Source organism: Sturnira hondurensis, unplaced genomic scaffold, assembly GCF_014824575.4.
Source record: "Sturnira hondurensis isolate 20B ecotype Veracruz unplaced genomic scaffold, ASM1482457v3 Scaffold0015596, whole genome shotgun sequence".
Classification (NCBI taxonomy): domain Eukaryota; kingdom Metazoa; phylum Chordata; class Mammalia; order Chiroptera; family Phyllostomidae; genus Sturnira; species Sturnira hondurensis.
The window spans coordinates 17,398,207-17,418,858 of NW_028088227.1; the positions used below are offsets into that span (position 1 = coordinate 17,398,207).

The window sequence follows — 20,652 nt, forward strand, 5'->3', positions numbered from 1 at the left end:
GGGTCTGTGCAACCGCAGCTGCTGCGAGCAAGGGATTCTGGGAGCCAAGCCTCGGGGTCTGGGGGAAGGGGCGCAGGTGGCCGCCATCTTGAGCTTCGAACCTGGTCGCTACCTTCAACGCTAGGGGCGGAGTGGCGACCCCACTATTAACCCGCAGCAGACGCCGCAGCTGGGGACTGGAAGTCAGGGCATCAGGTAGTGCCACATTAATGGGTAAGTGGGAGTGACACAGGCCAGGTTGAATGAACCTCAGGTTTGGTCCCTTTGGGAGCTCCTAGTTTCTCGGGCCGCAGTTTTTATTTACTCCTTTCCTCGCCAAGGGTTCAGAACCGGGACAGCCGGGTTTTCTCAGGATCCCCTGAGGGAAGCACGGTGGCGGGGGTGTGGCAGCAGGACCGTTCTCTGCAGTCGCGGAGGCGCGGGGAGTCCAGATCCTCCTAGACTGCCAGGCTCGCCCTCGGAAGAAGCTGGGGGCAGCCAATCTCATCCTCTCGCAGCTCTGCTGCCTTTCTCGGTAGTTTCTCTTCTCCGTACGTGTTCTTGCAGACGTTCCCACTCTCTGCTGGGACTCAGCGTTTGTGTCCGGCAGCTTATTAGGAGTACCGTAGTGTCCAGAGTAAGGCAGGGTCTGTCCTGGGGGCCTCCGCCAGCTGCGGTCCTCCGCTAGGATGCAGGTGCCTGGAGGGGCTCGGTCCCTACGCCGCCAAGTGTGGGTCTACTGCCGGTCTCTGCTAGTCTGTCCACGAGAGTTGAATAGTGTTTCCTCGATAATGTCTAAGAGGATCTGGAAGCTGTAAAATCAGATAGTGATATTTCAAAAGAATATGACACTGTCATTTGCTCTTGAACTTTTTGAACACATAAGAAAACCCCTGATTTGATGTCTTTTCGTTACAACTCTGAATGACTCACATTCTGTAGGAAAATGGTTTACTTTCTGGGTAAATAAGAAATGGTTCTGTCCTTCCGATCTTGAAGCTTGTAGAGCGGTAGGGTCTGTAGTCGGTCCACTTTCCCCTTTGTAGCAATCCTGTTGTTACTAGTAGGCACCCAAACGCACGGAGGTGGAGGTTTTACTGATACAAGAAATTATGATGAGTTATTAGAAAAATTTTAGATTCCAGTTATTTGCCCAACCTCAACACAGGTTTTCAAAGAGCTGAGTCAAAAATAAGCGTGACTGAGGAAATTTCCCTGTTCTCCAACTTTAGAGTGCCTGAATAGCATTTCTTGTATTTTTAATAACTTACGCAGGACAGCAGCCTTTAAAGTATAGTCTTCAAAGTTATTTTCCAGAGAACAAAACAATCCCATTGGGTGAGGAACCTTTAGAGATCATTTTCCTTAGAATTTATGTCCTCTTTAAAGCAACTGCAGTGAGGAGGCAGGCAAAAAGTTAGTACTGTAGAAGAAAAAGGAATGACATATTAGTTGTTGAGAGTATATTTATTTGGTTAGTGTGTTTATATAAAAAGATTTTAACGTGGCCACCTAGATCAGAGATTTCAGCTGGTGTGCTGCAAGAGACACTGGTGTGTCACAAGAATTTTTAAAACATGACTAGTCAGGGGCACTGACCTCATTTCCCTTAGATTGTCAAATAAAATAACAACAGTCAACACAACAATAGCCGTTCAGTGTTACTGAATCAAAATTATACCTTTTTTTGTCAAATAGACAAATAATTTAATATATTTTTTGTTGTGCCACAGAAATTTAGTGATTAGTTTATATGTGCCATGAGATGAAAAGGTTGAAAACAGCTGACCTAGCTTAATGGTTTTGGAATAGTGTGTGGTGTGTGTGTTGGGGTGGCAAAAGGTGATTCAATCAGACATGGGTAGTAAATATTAGAACTTAAGTTAGTTTAACTTTTAAAACTATTACTTTAAAATTTTTTTCTATTTTGTAGTACTACTTTTGTGAATTTTGTAATGGGTAGTTTACTAGGCTAGTAATACATGTATATAAATAAACATACTGAGAATTAATACCCAAATATATTTTGCGTACAAAAGGATATGTGATCAAAAAAGTTTAGACTACTTAGATGATGTCTAATGTATAGGTGATAAATATTTTTAAGAGCATTATTGCTTTGAAGATTTTATTCTGTTAAAATATTTTATACTTATTGAGCATACAGGGTGGGGCAAAAGTAGGTTTACAGTTGTATGGGAAACACAAGTGTTTATTCTTGTATTATTTTCCATATGACAACTGTGAACCTACTTTTGCCCCACCGTATAATTCAACAACTAATGGTGAAGCGCAGTTTGTTGAAAATTAGTTATGAATTCTGATTTCTATTTTTCCCCTCCAAGGGACTAAGCTCTTACTGAGACAGCTTTTGTATGTAAAATAATTAGAGAACAATGCTGAACATTGTAATTAATAAAGCTTGACCAGCTATTTCTAATAAACTATTGTTGGTACACACAGTATTGCTGAAATCAATTCATTAAATATTTTAGAGGGATTTAGGTGGATTATAAATATAATTTAATTGCTATAAGTTGAAAGGCACAGAGTTCCTTTTAAATCACTCTGAAGTCCTCAGCCCATTCTGTTCTACCTTTAGCTCCACCACTTAATGAAATTTCTCTCACTGTTTTTAGCAGTGACAATTATCAAATCTTATGTCTCATAAAGTACTTGGCTTATTGTAGACACATGTGTTGGATGCATCAATGAATGCAGTGAAATTGAGTGGCCTGTTTTTGGTGCTACGATAAGTGAAATATTCCTTTATCTTTTTAATTCCCTTCTCTCTTGTGACTTATTTTATTCTTATTCTTTCTACCTATTTCTTTTATTTTTTTATTTTGTCTTCACCCAAGGGCATGTATATTGATTTTAGAGAGACAGGAAAAGAGAGAAAGAGACAGAGACATTGACATTGATGTGAGAGAGAAACATCGATTGGTTGCCTCCCGTATGCATCCTGGCTGGGGATGGAAGCCGCAACCTAGGTACGTGCTCTGACCAGGAATGGAACCTGCAGCCTTTCGATGTACGGGATGACGCTCCAAGCAACTGAGCCACCTGATCTGGGCTGACCTCTTTCTTTTTGGCTTCCTTTGCTCTTCCTTCTTCTGCTAAAATATGAACATCCTCAAGATTTCTCCTTTGGTCATCTTTCTTTTATAGCTCTACATGGTGTTGGATGATTAATCAAGACTGTTCTGACTTTTGAACCACATTTTTAATCATCTATAGATCAGAATTTCCTATATGTACCCTAAGTACTATAAATTTAACATATTTAAAATGAACATCACTGTACAACTATTTGAATGGCTACAATTAAAAACAACAAAAAAAATCCTGACAATACCAACTGTTGACAGGATGCAGAGCAACAGAAAGTTCTATACATTGTTGGTGAGAATTCAGAGCCATTAGTTACTCTTCAGTTTGGCACTTTGTTATAAAATGTGAAGCTTATACTTGCCATATCATCATCTGTCAGTCCAGTTCCTACTTAAGAAAAATGAAAACTTATAGTCACACAAAAACCTGTACATTAATTTTGATAACAGATTTGTTTGTAACTGCTTTAAACTAGGAATAACTTAAATGCTCTTCAACTAGTGAATGAATAAACTTGTTATACCCATACCTAGAAAACTACTCAAAATAAGGAATAGATTATTTGTATGTGCCCACAATATGGATGACCCACAAATGCACTATGCAGATAGAAAGAAGCCAGTTTAATACTACATACTGTTGTTATTCCATTTATGTGAAATCAGGAAAAGGCAGAACTGTGGAGGTGGACCACAAACAGTGGTTACCAGGTGTTAAGGGTTGGAAGAGAGCTAATAGGGGTAGCTTGAGGAACTTTTTTTGAGGCAATAGAGCTGTTTTGGACCTTGATTGTGATGGTTATATGCCAGTGCATTTGTCAAATTCATAGGACTATATACCAAAAGTGATTTTTTCTGTATGTAAATCAAAAAATAAAAGAGTTAAATGCATTGTTTCAAAAAAAGTGGGGAAACAAACAGAACCATCACTCTGATCTGCCACCTATATTCCCTGTCATAGGTTAGTTTGTCATTATATTAAAGCAGTGCAAGCTAAAAACCATGTGGTCATCCTCAACTCCTTTTTCTTCTTTACCACATACTCTTTACACTCACGTGACCTCTAATTGAATCATTTTTCAAAATGTTTTTGGAATCAACCTGTCTTCTATATTTCTAGCGCAACTACTTATTAGTTCAGGTCTTCATCATCAAGGTCTGAAACAACCTTCTCTTTAGTTTTTGAAATTCTGTTCCTTAGGATTTAGTCCAAATTTCTCTGCCAGATTACAGGCTCTGTATGTGCTCTTACCTACTTTTCTGGCTTTATCTCTTGCCCATTCCCCCAGGGGTTCCCTTACTCAGGCACACTCAGTTTCTTACTGTTTTGTGTTTATGCCAGGCTTCTTCAAGAACTCTGCCTTTACATGTGTTCTCTCTGCTTGGCATGTTTATTCCATTTTCATCCCATTTCCTGGGAAAGTCTTGCTCATTCTTTATGAGAGGGTAACCATAAGTACTTTCAGAGCTCCTTAAAGCACAGTCTGTTCCTATATATTTTATATTTTCACAACATTTAATGCATATGTTTGCGCCTTACTACTTACAGTATAATTTGCCAGTTCATCAGTCCATCTCTTCGACATCATGGAGTCAGATAAACGTCAGCCTCTTCTCTGTGTTTACTTCGTAAGTGCTAATTGGTCACAACATTTTCTCTGGTCGGACTTGAGTGTATTCTCAGAATTTGTCAGAATAACATTTGAAGTGGCCATTAATTATCTCTCTTATTAAGTTCAAGTTGAAACCCTGCATTACACCCATTTTTTATGTGTAAATCCAAGATAGGTTACAATATCAGTAATTTAGTATTATTTCAGATATTAAAATATCAATATAATACTGTTTTTAAAAAGTGCTTATAATTCTTCTAAAAGTAAAACTACTATATATATTTAAAATATAAAGTTTCATATTTACATAAAATATTTTAAATATGCTTATAAAATATTTACATAAATGTTAATGTTTTAAAAATACATTTATAATAAAACTATTTTAAAATAAAGTATAAAAGATTTCAGCATTTAAAAAGAACTAATTATACTGTAGTCACGAAATCTGGTATGGCAGTCATAACTCAAGTCATGACCTGTGTGGCCTTAGTTCTTAAGCAGTACCCAAAGAAAGTGAAAGAGGCCAGACCTCAATAAATGTTTGAGGTGTGCTTATCAAGCCTAATGCCCTATTCCAATGAAAGTAAGACACTTTATTGCTGGCTAGTTCTTGATCAGGAGCTGTGATTTAGATGTTTTTTTACCCCCATATTTCATGACTATTTCCTGTGTGACTGGTTTTAAGATACGTACCACTTCAGAAAGGTTGAAATATGAGGCATGGGGGCATATACCTTAGAAGCAATGAACTTAGGGTAATGACTTTGTGTTTAGAATGGAATCTATTATTTGTTTTATAGTTTAGTCCTAAAATATTGGGTCATTTTGCTCCAATTTGATATGGAAGTATGGGAATGTGTTCTTTGTACATAATTTTCAGAGCGGGCTTTTTTGGTGAATTTAGTTGCCCTAGGATAAACATCTCATGTTGTTTGAGAGTTATCAGTATCCATTTTTTTCTCTCCTAATCTTAAGATGCCATGGCTAGTCCAGGGAGAGATAACTATAGAATGAAAAGTTATAAGAATAAAGCCCTAAATCCCCAAGAGATGCGTAGACGAAGAGAAGAAGAAGGAATACAACTTCGCAAACAAAAAAGAGAAGAACAGGTAGGTGTTTTAAAATAATTCTGTTTAACACAAAAACATATACAGATTTTAGAAGTCATATATTTAGAAGTCATTATCGTTGATAGATATTTTTAAGTGAAAAAGTGTTTTAGGAAAGTGAATATAGATACATTTATTCTTTAATTTATTGGACCTTAAAATAATATTAGCAAATTTATGAATCAGAACCCTGTGCTATTTTTAATTCCTGACAGGAATAGCTTTTCTATTTTATTGATAAATATTTTATGTTAATCATATTTGTACCCCTGTGCCAAGACATTTTTATTCTTGAGCTTATTTAGATCACTTCTGTTTGTCATTATAAAATTTGCGTCCTAAAAAACATTAATTACATTCATTTGTTCCTTTGTAGTTTTCAGAGCTTTTGCCCCTAAGTTAATTATAATTTCCTCCTAAGCTAATCACACGAATCCTCCTAGTCTCATCATCCAGGTATTTTAGCTCTCTGTGTTTGAACTTTGTATGGCATAAGGAATAGAAAAATCTTTTAAAAGAGTACATCTTAACATTTTTCATTCCAAGATATACTTACATTTTAAAAAATATATTTTATTTATTTATTTTTAGAGAGGGGAAGGGAAGGAGAAAGAGAGGGAGAGAAACATCAATGTGTGGTTGCCTCTTGCATATCCCCTACTGGGGACCTGACTTGGCTTGCAGTTCAGGTATGTGCCCTGACTAGGAATCGAACCAGCGACCCTTTGGTTCCCAGGTTGGTGCTCAATCTACTGAGCCATACCAGCCAGGGCCCCAAGATAAACTTACATTTAGAAGTACTTACACCTGGCTGGTGTAGCTCAGTGGATTGAGCATGGGCCTGTGAACCACACGATCGCGGTTCGACTCCCAGTCAGGGCACATGCCTGGGTTGCAGGCCAGTTCGTGGTTCCCTGCAGGGGACGAATGAGAGGCAACCATACATTGATATTTCTCTCCCCCTCTCCTTCCCTTCCCTCCTAAAGATAAATAAATAAAATCTTTTTTAAAAAAAGAAGTACTTACAAATAATAAAGAGGATGTAGGCCTCACATACAGGAAATAAAACTAATGTGTGAAAAGGACTAGCAATGAAGAAGATAGAGAAAAGGCCTGTTTTAGAAATGTGACTATGATTTGCATCTCCCTGTCTGTAGTATCTAGCACAGTCCCTATTTTATTACAATAAGTACTAAAAAAAAGAGAGATATGTTGAATAAATGATTGAAGAAGAGTAATATTTATTTAGCTATAAAAAACAACAGCTTTTTTTACTCTCAATTTTAGTTCGGGAAATGTACCTTTATTTATTTTATTTTATGTTTTTATAAGTCATGTGGTATGTTTAATTACAGCTAATGATCCAGGATGAAGACAGTAAAGCAATTATTATTATGGCAATTTATATTAATCATTTATTAAACATCAAAAACATCTGTTCTATTACAGTGTTATTGTAAACATCAATGATGGGTAAACCAGAAAGTGATTTCCATCTACCAAAGTGGCTTACCACATCTCCTGTGGCATTTCAGGGCTTTGCAAACACAGATTATTCCTACAGTATCATGAAATCATAGAATTTTGTCCTAATTCAGGCTCTTCACTTTGCAGATAAGAAAATTGCACAGAAATCTAGTGTTTCTTCCCCAAGGTCACAGAGTGCTAACGGCAGATCTTAGACCCAGAATCCAGAACTGTTCTGCCACAAATCCAATGGTTTTAATGTTAAAAACACTAATGACTTCCAAGGACTTTTATCTTTTTGGCTTTACAGTGATCTTTGGGGGCCAAATGCACACATGGGTTGATGAGTTGCAAATTCCAGAAGGGACAGTTCTAGAGCTCTGGAGAGAAGGGGACTAAATGTTTGGTGTGTTACTCAAGTGATTACATGCTTGAGTTATTTCCAAAAATAGTTTCAAATGCAAATCTTAATAGGTGTTTTATTTTAAAGAGGCATTAACAAAATAGGCAAAGAAAATGGAAGGCTCATTTTTTTTCATGTTTAGAAAAGAAGAATGGGAATACTGTGCTTAGGATAACTTTGCTATTCGATCTTCCACTTCTTAGCTATTCTTCCAAGACAGTAATTGCAAACCACTAGCAATAAGTCATTCTTGTATCATCTGTGTTGCATATATGTACATGTAATTTTTATACTTCATACACAGATGTTCTTAATGGGTCTTGTTTTGCTCTGACTCTCCCAGAAATGGGCAGGAGCAGACAGAAAACAACATTGGTACTGTTTTCAAGAGCTGTCATAAAAAAAATCCGTATTACTTCTTGCTGTTTTCTCATGGAAGGTGAGAAAACACCTTTCCTTGCCACCTTGGCTGCCAGCCCTCTGCCCCTTAGAGGCTTGAATATTAGGACTAAGGGAGATAAACTGCTTGGTGGTAGAACCAGAAATGACTGAAGTCCCATTCCAACTCAGATATTCTACATGTCTTGGTTAATAAATATAATCCTTTCTATATACTTCTTTGAAATTGATAGTCCTGCTGATTGAAACCACTAAAGTGGCAACTGTTTAATCAAGAAGGTCTTTCCTCAGCTAGCCAATGTCAGGCTATAAATTTCAAGCAGAAGAATATAAAAGGGCAGGAGAGGGAAAAGAAGTGAAAGGGAAGACAAAGAATGAGAAATGGGGAATGGAGTGAGGAAGAAGAAGGGGCAGGAAGGGAAGGAGAGGCGAGTAGATGAAAAGGAGAGCAAAGAATAAGGCACTATAATATTTGGGCTGACACACCATGAAGCTGGTGTGCTGGAGTAAAAAGAGCAAAGATTTTGGACACTGAATAACTGCGTTTTACTTTCAGCTCAACTTTTATTCTATCTGTGATTTTGAACAGACTTGCTGTCTCTCAACTTACCTACCTGGCAGAGAAGGATAAAACACTGCCTGTATTATTTTGTGGGGTTCTTGTATGATGAAGTGACCCATGAAATGTACCATTAAATTTCCCTTAGTTACCTCACCGTGTCTCTTTCCTTCCCTCTTATTTTCTTTATTTTTATCCCTTCATGAATTAATAAGCAAAGGGCCATCTTTCCTGAGAGTTCTCTATTCCTTGTTGATCTGATACACTAACTCTGTTACTATACCACTTTATCTCTCCCATGTAACAGGTTTACTTTTTAATTAAGATTTTTTTGGAAAAATTCTTAGACATATCATCATCTACTGTGGGCATATGTGCTTTTTCAGATGTTGTAAAATATGAATGTGTATTCTCCTGGGACTGGCCTTTGGTAAAAGATCTGAGATTAAGAATGGCCCAAAGCAGTCTGCAGGAAAAGAGCTAACCTAGCTCAGAAATTCTAACTTCTCGTAGTAATGTAGGTCTTCATGTAAAATGATTGGGAAATACTAAAATATTTAGGTTTTTAATGATAAAATTACTAGCTTGTTTTGGTCACTTCAACGAAAAATATAATTTCATGAGAATTCATTGTTTTGTAGAAAACTCAATGTTTACAGTGATTTCTCTTTATTTCAGCTGTTCAAACGCAGAAATGTCTCTTTGCCCAGAAATGATGAATCTATGCTAGAAAGTCCTATTCAGGATCCGGATATCAGTTCCACTGTACCCATTCCAGAGGTAGATATTACAAAAATCTGTTTCAAATTACATCTCAACAGTATTTCAGAAATAATGGACACAACAAATATTTTCCATATGAAGTATTTAAGTGATAAATTAATTATATTTTCTTTTCTGTGTTTTAGGAAGATGTTATTACCACAGATATGGTTCAGATGATTTTTTCTAATAATATTGATCAACAACTAACAGCCACACAGAAATTTAGAAAACTGCTTTCTAAAGGCAAGACTTATTTTCAATATGCTTATTTGATATTACAACATTCTTTAATAGTGTTTTATGTATGAGATAATTTTTATTTCAAGCTGGTATCTAGAGTTTATATTTTGAAGAATTCAGACTTTTCTCTTTTTTTAAAAAGATTTTATTTATTTGTCTTTAGAGAGGAAGGGAAGGAGAGAAGGAGGGAAACACTAATGTATGGTTGTTTCTTGTGAGTCCCCTGCTAGGAACTGGCCTGCAACCCAGGCATGTGCCCTGACTGGGAATCGAACCATGATCATGTGGTTCGCAGGCCTGTGCTCAGTCCACTGAGCTACACCAGCCAGGCAAGAATTCAGACTTTTCATTTAATAGTTTTTTTTTTGTAAAAATGAAGACAAGCTTTTACAAAGAAGGCTCAATAAGTTTCAATTATACATCCTTGGGCAAATCACTTGACATACATTTTATGCTTCTTTGTGTCATAAAATTCTGTAAGTTTATAAATGTATAAGCTTGTTGGAAGAGGGAAAGGAAATGCATATTTGCACTCTAGTATAGTATATACAAGGCCCGGCAGAAGTAAAGCCTGCTTGAGTGTGGTTGGTAGGGTATGTGAATATCTCACGCAAGAGGGACAGGAGTTTGAATGTTTCGCCTGAAATGTCATATGGTGGACTTGAGTGTGATATTGCGTTGTTACAGAATTACATGCCTAGGATTTTGTAATGAAAGACTTTGTAATAAAAAGTGGTGTTATCCGTGCCAAAAAAAATAGAACACCCAAACAAAACTTGGTGTGTATGGCTATATTAACTTTGTACAAATAACCTAATATTTGAACAAATTAGAAGGATAGCACATTTATGGAAAAAAGAAAAGGAAGAAAATCCATTCCTAAATAAACCTTTTAACAATTGAGAACATGATTTCTAAGATTTAAACTGATTTAAAACTTAATAATAAAGTTTTTCTATATCAAAAAGATAGGATAGATACAAGTCTTTCATGGTTACCCTTGATTTATTCATTCTACTGATTATATAGTATGTTCACATTTATATATGAGTTATTTATGACCAATAACATAATCAAACAGAATTAAGAAAAGGAGGAGTGAAAAGTGAACATGAGATTTTTCTTGTTTGAGTAGGTGGACAGATTACTAAATAAAAGATAAATTTGGGTGGTAGGTATAGGGCAAGGGGAAGGTATAAACGTAGGGATATTATGAGTTTGGTTTTGGTTACACTACCTTTTGAAAAAGCTGTGAATAAAAAAATAGGACCTGTAGACAGTTAAAATATGGTCTAGAATCTAAGAATAATTCAGTTATAGGGGTTAGATTTTGAATTATCACCAGTGATAATTGTGAGTGATAAGTGAATTAGCAAAACAGGTACATTCTCTAGAAAGAATAAATAACAGGCAGAAAACTAACCCAAAGAAGCATCGACAGAAAAGCTCCCGGAGAACTCCAGGAGTATACTTTTTGCTGAAGCCAGAGGCAAAGAAAGACTTCTTAGTACTTAGATCGGAGCAGCTGAAGTATCTTTTAAAAAAATTTTGAATGTGTTTGTTTTAAAATTTCTTGAGATTTATGATTCTCAAATCCCTCTGTACTTCATGAAAATACATCAAGAATTCCAGATAGTCCAATAGCATTGCTGTAAATAATAAATAATACTCTAACAAAGTGAGAGACATTAGACAATTCATGGCCCATAGTGAAGGAGACATCCCTGGAAATTGGGGTATGGTTATAAAAAAGTAGTGGGAACATTATTCTTTAGTGGCATTTTGAGTTTTGGACTGAACTAGCTCCCATATTGTGAAGGTGACCTCCTAAGTAGACTGTTACTTGTAAAATTTAAATATTTGTACTTGTGAATACTTAATTTATTATTTTTATTTATTTATTTTGGTCTTTTTAACTTACTGGCATGACATTGGTTTGCAAAACTACACCAGGTTTCAAGTTACAACTCAACAAAACATCCCCATTCCCCCAAGCAGTACTCCCTGCCCTCCCTTTGCTCACCTCCACCTACCCTCCACCTCCTTTTTTCTAAATTTTCTTGTTATTATGGCTGTTGCAACAATTTGTTTTTCAGTAAACATTGCGATTATGAGAACATTTGTTTTCTTCGGTTACATCCAGCTAAGTTTTTTTTTTTTGTTTGTTTTTTTAATATTTTATTTCTTTATCTTTAGTCTTTAGAGGGGAAGGGAAGGAGAGAGGGAGAGAAATATCAATGTATGGTTGCCTCTGCCGAGGACACACAATGTATCATGTGTCCCCTGCCGGGAACTGGCCTGCAACCCAGGCATGTGCCCTGACTGGGAATCGAACCACGATCCTCTGGTTCACAGGCCCGTGCTCAATCCACTGAGCTACCCCAGCCAGGGCTCCTGCTAAGTTTTAAACTTCGTCTGTGTGCTGGTTATTTGGCGCAGATGCCAGATCATTGTCTTTTTTTGTCTGTGTAATAACAAATCTTTAAATTTTTTAGAACCTAATCCACCAATTGATCAAGTTATACAGAAACCAGGAGTTGTACAGAGATTTGTGAAGTTTCTTGAAAGAAATGAAAATTGTACTTTACAAGTGAGTTCTATAGTTTTCTTTCTTTATTGCTTTCCAGAAATGACATGATTAAAGTTTCTAGTGAAAGAAACTTCTGCAATACTGACTGTATTGTAAGTTTTAATGAATACTTTGGTCATGGTTGTAATGCTAGTTTCTTACTGGAACTATTAGTTTATTAATATTGGGAAAAGTTTATAAAGTTATTTCTAATGTTAACAAAAGACTTTGTAGTGTTGTCAACCTTTAATAACTTACCTGTTTAGGGAAAATTGAGGGAGGCTTCATAAAGGTAGTGTCATATAGCTAATCTTGAGGATAAATGAGAGATTTGCAGGCTGAAAAGAGGAAAATTAATTTCAGGTTGTGAGAACTGCATGTGTAGAGAACACAGAGTATTCAAGAGTAATGGGGACTCGAGCACTTACTTAGTTACTGTAATTAAAACCCAATGAAATTCAATAGTACGGTCTTGGGACAGCCATGTGCTGGGCTGTATTAGCCAAGTGGGTATGAAATACGCCAGCTCCAAACAGTCTAACGTAGAGGGCTTAACCCGGGGGGCCCACAGGTTAGTTTGGCCCACAAACAGGTTTTGTTTTGTTTGTACCTGTCTTAAAAGATGTGAATCAAATATTGGACTTCAAAAACATTGGGAAATATCAAAGGGAAATCTAGATTTTTGGCTTCTTTTGACAAATCGCAAGAGGTGGCATTGTTAGCACATAATAAAGATGTAGACCTGAATAGATGCTCTGTCTCTCTCCCTCTTTTTAAAAAGTCATAGCCGTGCTCTCCAGTTTGCCACAGTTTCCCACTTGCTCATATGGCTCTTTTTATGTTAGTATCTGTTCTATAGACTTGTGAATTCATCACTCTTCACTAATGCATTTCCCGTGCTATATACCTAGGAGATTTTAATGGAGTAACCTTTTAATTGTTATTTAGTTTATTCCATTATCTATAATTGGTTAGAACTGTGTTCTCCATTTTTTAAAAACATAAATTTCTTTCTTAAATTTTTTTCTTACTCTCACATAAAGTAGTAACTGTACTTTTCATGCCTTTTGGCAATGTTTTTAGTTACAGTTTTGTTTAATTAATCATAATGATATCTACTTTAAGATGAAAAGTCGTCTGTGCCAAATACTTTTAAAACTGTAGTTCTCCTTCGTTTGCCTGTGGATTTGCAGGTCATGTAGTTTATTTGGGTCAAATTTTTTCAATGGCTTCTATTTTAAATCCATCACATGTAAATATATTCAAATTTTAATCGAATTGTTATGACTAACCTCTCAGTGGCTCTGCTGTTTAAAAGAACACCAGTCTGTGGCTCTGCTGATAGTGAACTCTGACCTTGAACAAATCACCTAAATCTCTGGATATCTAATTTTCTCATTTTTTAAATGAGGAAGTTCTGACTAGATGATCCCTAGGAAAATAAAACTACCTTTTGTGATTCTAAGTTTTATAAATATACTGTTGTTCTATTACATAGTATGTCCTTAATTTTAAACTGTTTGCTTTAGAATACTTGGCTCTCTAATAGTAGACATTAAGAGTTTTGTGAATTATAAATTCAAATGTGTTCATTCATTGTTCATGAGTTTCAATTGTTATTATATTTTTCTCAGTTCTTATTTTTGTCCAGATTGAAGAGGGTTTTTTTAAAATACAATTAAGGGTTTTTATCTGTGAAATCTGATTTCACACTGAATCTTATCAAATATGAAGTAGTCTTTTTCTCAGACTTGTCCACCTGAGTCTGCACTCCCCTTCTTCCCTTATTCCTTTTTCTGACATTTATTTGATGCTTTCATTCTACTTTTATTTTTCCTTAGTTTGAAGCTGCATGGGCATTAACTAATATAGCTTCTGGAACTTTTCTACATACCAAGGTAGTGATTGAAACTGGGGCTGTTCCAATTTTTATCAGACTTCTTAATTCAGAGCATGAAGATGTTCAAGAACAGGTAAGTTTCTGTTTGAATTACTATATTTACCAGATTTTAATTTTCTCATGAAAGTACCAATTGTGATTATGACTTAAATTTTTTTTTACCAAATTGCCTGTATATTACATTTGTTAAAATGCAGTAGTTTCTATCATGTCCAGTTGGAAGGGAGAACTAAGAGTCTCGGGCATCACCTGCGTTGTACATGTGTGGTCTTGATTATAAGGAAGCACCATACCCATTTATAAAAGCACGCTGAGACCCAGAAAAGTTAGTCATGTACCCAAGGTCACAGTAAAGGGCTGAACCAAATTTTAAACCTGGGCTCTTCTGACTTGTTATTCTTCGCATGTTAATATTTTGTTGTTTCTCTTAAAAAATCATTTTTCTCTTAAAAAATGATTTTGGAGAGAACCATTTTAAGATAAACTTTACGAATAAATTCTCAGAGTTGTAACAGAAAAAATTTAAACACATGTAATTTGTGCCATTCAAAGAAAACCAAATGTTTTGGTATTTTTGTTTTGAATCCTTTTAATGTAAATTGATCTGATACACATACATATTTATTTATACTTTCCCACTTAATACTGATATTGGGAACCCTTTCTTATGATATTAATTATATTTCAAGAAAATTTTACTGATTACTCATTATCCATTAAAGTATATATCACAATTTATCTGTTTCTCAATTGTGTATATTGGAGTTATTTCTAGTTTAGTAGTGTTATTAATATTATGATACCATCATTACATATTAACTTTTATGTACCTCTTGATTATTTCATTAGGGAAGAATGACTTTGCCCTGTCAAAAGAAAAATTTTTAAAGTTCTTATTACATATTTCAAAGTTGACCTCCAAAAAAGTTATAGCAGTTAACATCCCCACCAACAAATTATTAGACTTCACAGGGAGAAAAATGTTATTACTTTAAAAGAATTTTCTTAAATAAAAATAAACGTAGGTCTAGAGTAGATGTTAAAACTGTTAACTCATGCTTTAAAAGTTAAAGTTTTCCCAAGGAAAGGGAAAGGATAACATATCTACTTTTGTACTTATTGAAAAATTTGCCCTGGCTGGTGTAGCTCAGTGGATTGAGCACGGGCCTGTGAACCAGAGGATCGTGGTTCGATTCCCAGTCAGGGCACATGCCTGGGTTGCAGGCCAGTTCCCAGTTCCCAGCAGGGGATACATGAGAGGCAACCATACATTGATATTTCTCTCTCTTTCTCTCCTTTCCTTCCCCTCTAAGATAAATAAATAAAATCTTTTAAAAAAAAAGAAAAATTTGAAGTGAGAATATAATAAAAGGATAATTCACATTTATGTAATTTCTCATCTGATTGAAATTTAATAAGTAAATATTTTGATCTTTTGCTGCCACTTATTTAAAAAAGTAATGAACCTGGACTCATTTTAAGCTTACTTGTTTTATTTTTTACTTTTTAAAGATTTTACTTATTAATTTTTCGAGAGAGGAAAAGGGAGGGAGAAAGGGAGAGAGGGAAGCATCAGTGCATGGTTGCCTCTCCCACGCCCCCTACTGGGGACCTGGCCTGCAACCCAGGCATGTGTCCTGACTGGGAATTGAACTGGTAACCCTTTAGTTTGCAGACCAGCACTCAGTCCACTGAGCCACACCAGCCAGGGCCTAAACTTATTTTTAAGGATCAATCCAAGCCAATTCTCAAATTAGCTTTACCTAACTTTTCTATGCTTTGTCTTTTTCTTCTTTTGCAAATCAGTTTCTTCCCAATGAGTAGATTCCTTGTCATAGAAGCAAACCTCTAGATAATTGGAAAATTCAGTAAATAGATATATTTTGTCTCTCTGTGAAGATCTGGTATTTCTTTATTGAACACAATAAACATTTCAGTAGTATATAAGGAAATGTTTTAAAATGTACTATCCTTCAATTTGATTAGAAACATTATTAATAACATTTCTAAAGTTTTCCTTTCTTATTGTTCTGGAATTTTTTTTTAATGTCTTCAAAACTTTATTCATTCTGTTCTAAAATCTCATCTTAAGAGGGAGCATCTTATTGAATATTGTGATTATGGAATCCTTTTTTTTTTCTTCTTTCTTTTCTAAGGCTGTTTGGGCACTTGGTAACATTGCTGGTGACAATGCAGAATGTAGAGATTTCGTTTTGAGTTGTGAAATACTCCCACCTCTTTTAGAGTAAGTACTTTAAACTTATCAGAGTTAAAGTAATGCTACTCTGTGGTGTATTTCTATATACATCATTAAGTTCTTAAGTGATATTTTATTTTTTAAAGAATACTATTTTTTATTTTTATTTTTAAAATTTTATTATTTTTTAAATTGTTGTTCAAGTACAGTTGTCTTCATTTTTCCCCCACTTCTCCCCCGGACCCCACATATTCCTGCCTCCCACCCTCAATCCTACCATCTTTGGCTTTGTTCATATGTTCTTGAAATATATTCCTAGAGGATCCTTCCCCTACTTCTTCCTGTTATCTGCCCCCCTCCTCCCTTCTGGTTACTGTCAGTTTGTTCTTTACTTCAATATCTCTGGTTATATTTTGCTTACTTGTTTGTTTTATTGATTAACATTTGGCTTATGACCCTGGCTGGCATAGCTCACTGGATTGAGTTTGGGCTGTGAAACCAAGGGTCACCGATCTGATTCCCAGTCAGGGCACGCCTGGGTTGCTGGCTAGGTGCCCAGTGGGGGCCACGTAAGAGTCAACCACACATGTATATTTCTCTCCCTCTCTTTCTCCCTCTCTTCCCATCTCTAAAAATAAATAAATAAAATCTTTAAAAATAGAAAATAAAACAAAACAAAAAACATTTGGCTTATGTTTAGCCATGTCTGCAGTAGCTTGAAAATATTTGAAAATTTTTTTCCTCTTGCATATCTGTCTCTTATGTTCTAAAGCCATATTTGACAATGGTCATTGCTAACTTGACGCTTACTTGGTGTTAAAATAAGTACTCTACAAAAAAAGGGTATGTTGCAATCTTTTTTTTTTTAATATTATATTTATTTATCTTTAGAGGGGAAGGGAAAGAGAGAGGAAGGAAACATTAATGTATGGTTGCTTCTTGTGCATCTCCTGCAGGGAACTGGCCCCTGCCAGGAACTGGCCTGCAACCCAAGCATGTGCCCTGACTGGGAATCGAACCGCGATCATCTGGTTCACAGGCCCGCTCTCAATCCACTGAGCTACACCAGCCAGGGCTGCAATCTTTAATACAATAAAGATTAAAATGTTGCTAAAGCAGGGAGTCTTTAATACATGAACAAGTGGTATATTTAAGATTTCATATTTTTATATTTGATTTTTAAATGTTCAGAGAAAAAAGCTGGTGTGAGTACTTCAGTTTTCTGTTTCCCTTTTTCAAGATTAAGGATTGCATTGAATTATTTTGGGGAGTATTGCTATTTGTCTCTGAGCATTGCTTTCACTACATCCTGTGTGTTGCATTTTCATTTTAATTTATTTAAAAGTATTTTGTAACTGTGACTTTTTTGTCCAATTGGTTAAGAGTGTGTTACTTAATTTCCACGTATTTGTGAATTTTCCACTTTTCCTTCTTTTGGTGATTTTTAGTTTCATGTTTTTGTGGTCAGAGAATATACTTTGTATAATTTTAGTATTTAAAATATATCAGATTTGCTTTGTTGCTTGACGTATGGTGTACCTTGGAGAATGTTCTACGCGTACTTGAGAAGAATAGAGCCTATGGTGCTGTTGATTATAGGGTTGCATAGTGTCTGGTGTATTAGTTCATTTACAGTGTTATGGAAGTCCTCCGTTTTCCTACTGATCTTCTATCTGGTTGCTCTGTCCATTATTGAAAACAGTGTAGTAAAGTCTCTAACTACACTGTCTGTTTCTTTCTTCAGTTCTGTCCATTTTTGTCTGTGTATTTTGCTACATTGTAAGATTGTACAAGTTTATGTGTCCTGTCTTCATGATGGGTTGACTTTTTATCAATATATAATGTTCTTTGTTTCTTACTTACAACAATTTTTTACTTAAATTCAATTTCTCTGATACAACTATAGCTATCCTNGACGCTTACGTGGTGTTAAAATAAGTACTCTACAAAAAAAGGGTATGTTGCAATTTTTTTTTTTTAATATTATATTTATTTATCTTTAGAGGGGAAGGGAAAGAGAGAGGAAGGAAACATTAATGTATGGTTGCTTCTTGTGCATCTCCTGCAGGGAACTGGCCCCTGCCAGGAACTGGCCTGCAACCCAAGCATGTGCCCTGACTGGGAATCGAACCGCGATCATCTGGTTCACAGGCCCGCTCTCAATCCACTGAGCTACACCAGCCAGGGCTGCAATCTTTAATACAATAAAGATTAAAATGTTGCTAAAGCAGGGAGTCTTTAATACATGAACAAGTGGTATATTTAAGATTTCATATTTTTATATTTGATTTTTAAATGTTCAGAGAAAAAAGCTGGTGTGAGTACTTCAGTTTTCTGTTTCCCTTTTTCAAGATTAAGGATTACATTGAATTATTTTGGGGGGTATTGCTATTTGTCTCTGAGCATTGCTTTCACTACATCCTGTGTGTTGCATTTTCATTTTAATTTATTTAAAAGTATTTTGTAACTGTGATTTTTTTGTCCAATTGGTTAAGAGTGTGTTACTTAATTTCCACGTATTTGTGAATTTTCCACTTTTCCTTCTTTTGGTGATTTTTAGTTTCATTTTTTTGTGGTCAGAGAATATACTTTGTATAATTTTAGTATTTAAAATATATCAGATTTGCTTTGTTGCTTGACGTATGGTGTACCTTGGAGAATGTTCTACGTGCACTTGAGAAGAATAGAGCCTATGGTGCTGTTGATTATAGGGTTGCATAGTGTCTGGTGTATTAGTTCATTTACAGTGTTATGAAGTCCTCCGTTTTCCTACTGCTCTTCTATCTGGTTGTTCTGTCCATTATTGAAAACAGTGTAGTAAAGTCTCTAACTACACTGTCTGTAGTTAGTTCTGTCCATTTTTGTCTGTATATTTTGCTACATTGTAAGATTGTACAAGTTTATGTGTCCTGTCTTCATGATGGATTGACTTTTTATCAATATATAATGTTCTTTGTTTCTTACTTACAACAATTTTTTACTTAAATTCAATTTCTCTGATACAACTATAGCTATCCTGGGTTTTGGTTATCATTTGCATGGCATATCTTTTTCTGTCCTTTCACTTTCAACCTACTTATGTCTTTGACTCTAAAGTGAGTCTTGCAGAATATATTAAAGATGGCTCATGGATTGTTTATTTTTGTTTATTTTAATGCACTCTGGCAGTGTGACTTTTACTTTGTGAGTTAATCCATTTATATTTACATTCAATGTAAATATTAGTGAGGAAGAATTTCTGCCACTTTGGTGTTTTCTATATATCTTACATATTTTTTCTCAATTCCTTATTACCTTCGTTTGGTTTAATTGATTTTTTTATTTTTTATTTTTTTAATATAATTTTTTAAATTTAATTATTGTTCAAGTACAATTTTCTGTCTTTTACTCCCATGCCAGCCCTGCCCCCGCAGTGTTCGCCACCTCCCTCCCATTTCCACCCCTCTTTGTTGTTGTCCATGTGTCCTCTATGCTAGTTCCTGTAAATCCTTCTCCTTTAAAATATACAGCGTTGATTCCCTTCTCTTCTCCTTTTCTGTATATTTTTTGGTTATTTTCTTAATTGCTAACTAATGAAGTATAATTAATGTTTTAAACTTATAACAACTTTGTTGGGATTAATATCACTTTACTCTCAATATTGTACAAAAAGTCCTGTACATCTCTGTCTTTCCCCGTGAGTTGTTGTTGTCACAGATTACATCATTATACATTGTGCTCCCATTAATATAAATTTATAATTATTGCTTTATGTATTTACTTTTAATTCATATAGAAATAAAGAAAAATTAAAAGCCAAAAATATGATAATACTGCTTTTTATATTTACCTATGTAGTTATTTTTAGCATTGTTATTTATTTCTACTTAGGGTTTTTTATTTATTGTCCTTTCATTTCAACCTAAATGATTCTTGCAAAGCAGACTGCTATGACAAATTTCTTCATTCTGCCCTGGCTGGCATCCGTAGCTCAGGGGACTGAGCACAGGCCTGTGAACGAAAGGATCGTGGGTCGATTCCCAGCCAGGGCACATGCCTGAGTTGCAGGCCAGTTCCCAGCAGGGGACGCATGAAAGGCAACCATACATTGATATTTCTCTCCCTCTCTCCTTCCCTTCCCCTCTAAAGATAAAGAAATAAAATCTTTTAAAAATTTTCAAAAAAAATTTCTTTATCCCTTGTTCTGAGAATCTTTTATTTTCTACTTTATTTTTTAAAGATAGTTTTGCTGGATATAGAATTTTTGGTTGACAGTTTTTTTCTCTTGGCACTTTAAATATATAATTGCATTGTCTCTAACCTGTATGGTTTTTTATGAGAAAACCTTTATGTTTTT

At 35.3% G+C, this 20,652-nt stretch overlaps 1 protein-coding gene across 3 annotated transcripts in view; it reads left to right on the plus strand.

Annotated features, from left to right (window-relative positions):
- KPNA5 (karyopherin subunit alpha 5) overlaps positions 1-20,652 on the plus strand; it is a 52,608-nt gene continuing 31,956 nt past the window's right edge. For 2 of the 3 annotated variants that reach the window (XM_037065104.1, XM_037065107.1), the window contains exons 1-7: positions 1-213; positions 5,684-5,817; positions 9,324-9,425; positions 9,554-9,653; positions 12,146-12,240; positions 14,061-14,192; positions 16,276-16,364. In XM_037065104.1, coding sequence (XP_036920999.1) covers positions 210-213; positions 5,684-5,817; positions 9,324-9,425; positions 9,554-9,653; positions 12,146-12,240; positions 14,061-14,192; positions 16,276-16,364 — 656 coding nt within the window. In that variant the 5' untranslated portion in view covers positions 1-209. Of the gene's footprint in view, positions 214-2,860; positions 2,973-5,683; positions 5,818-9,323; positions 9,426-9,553; positions 9,654-12,145; positions 12,241-14,060; positions 14,193-16,275; positions 16,365-20,652 lie in introns of all 3 variants that reach the window. The other variant, XM_037065105.1, reaches the window with a different exon arrangement.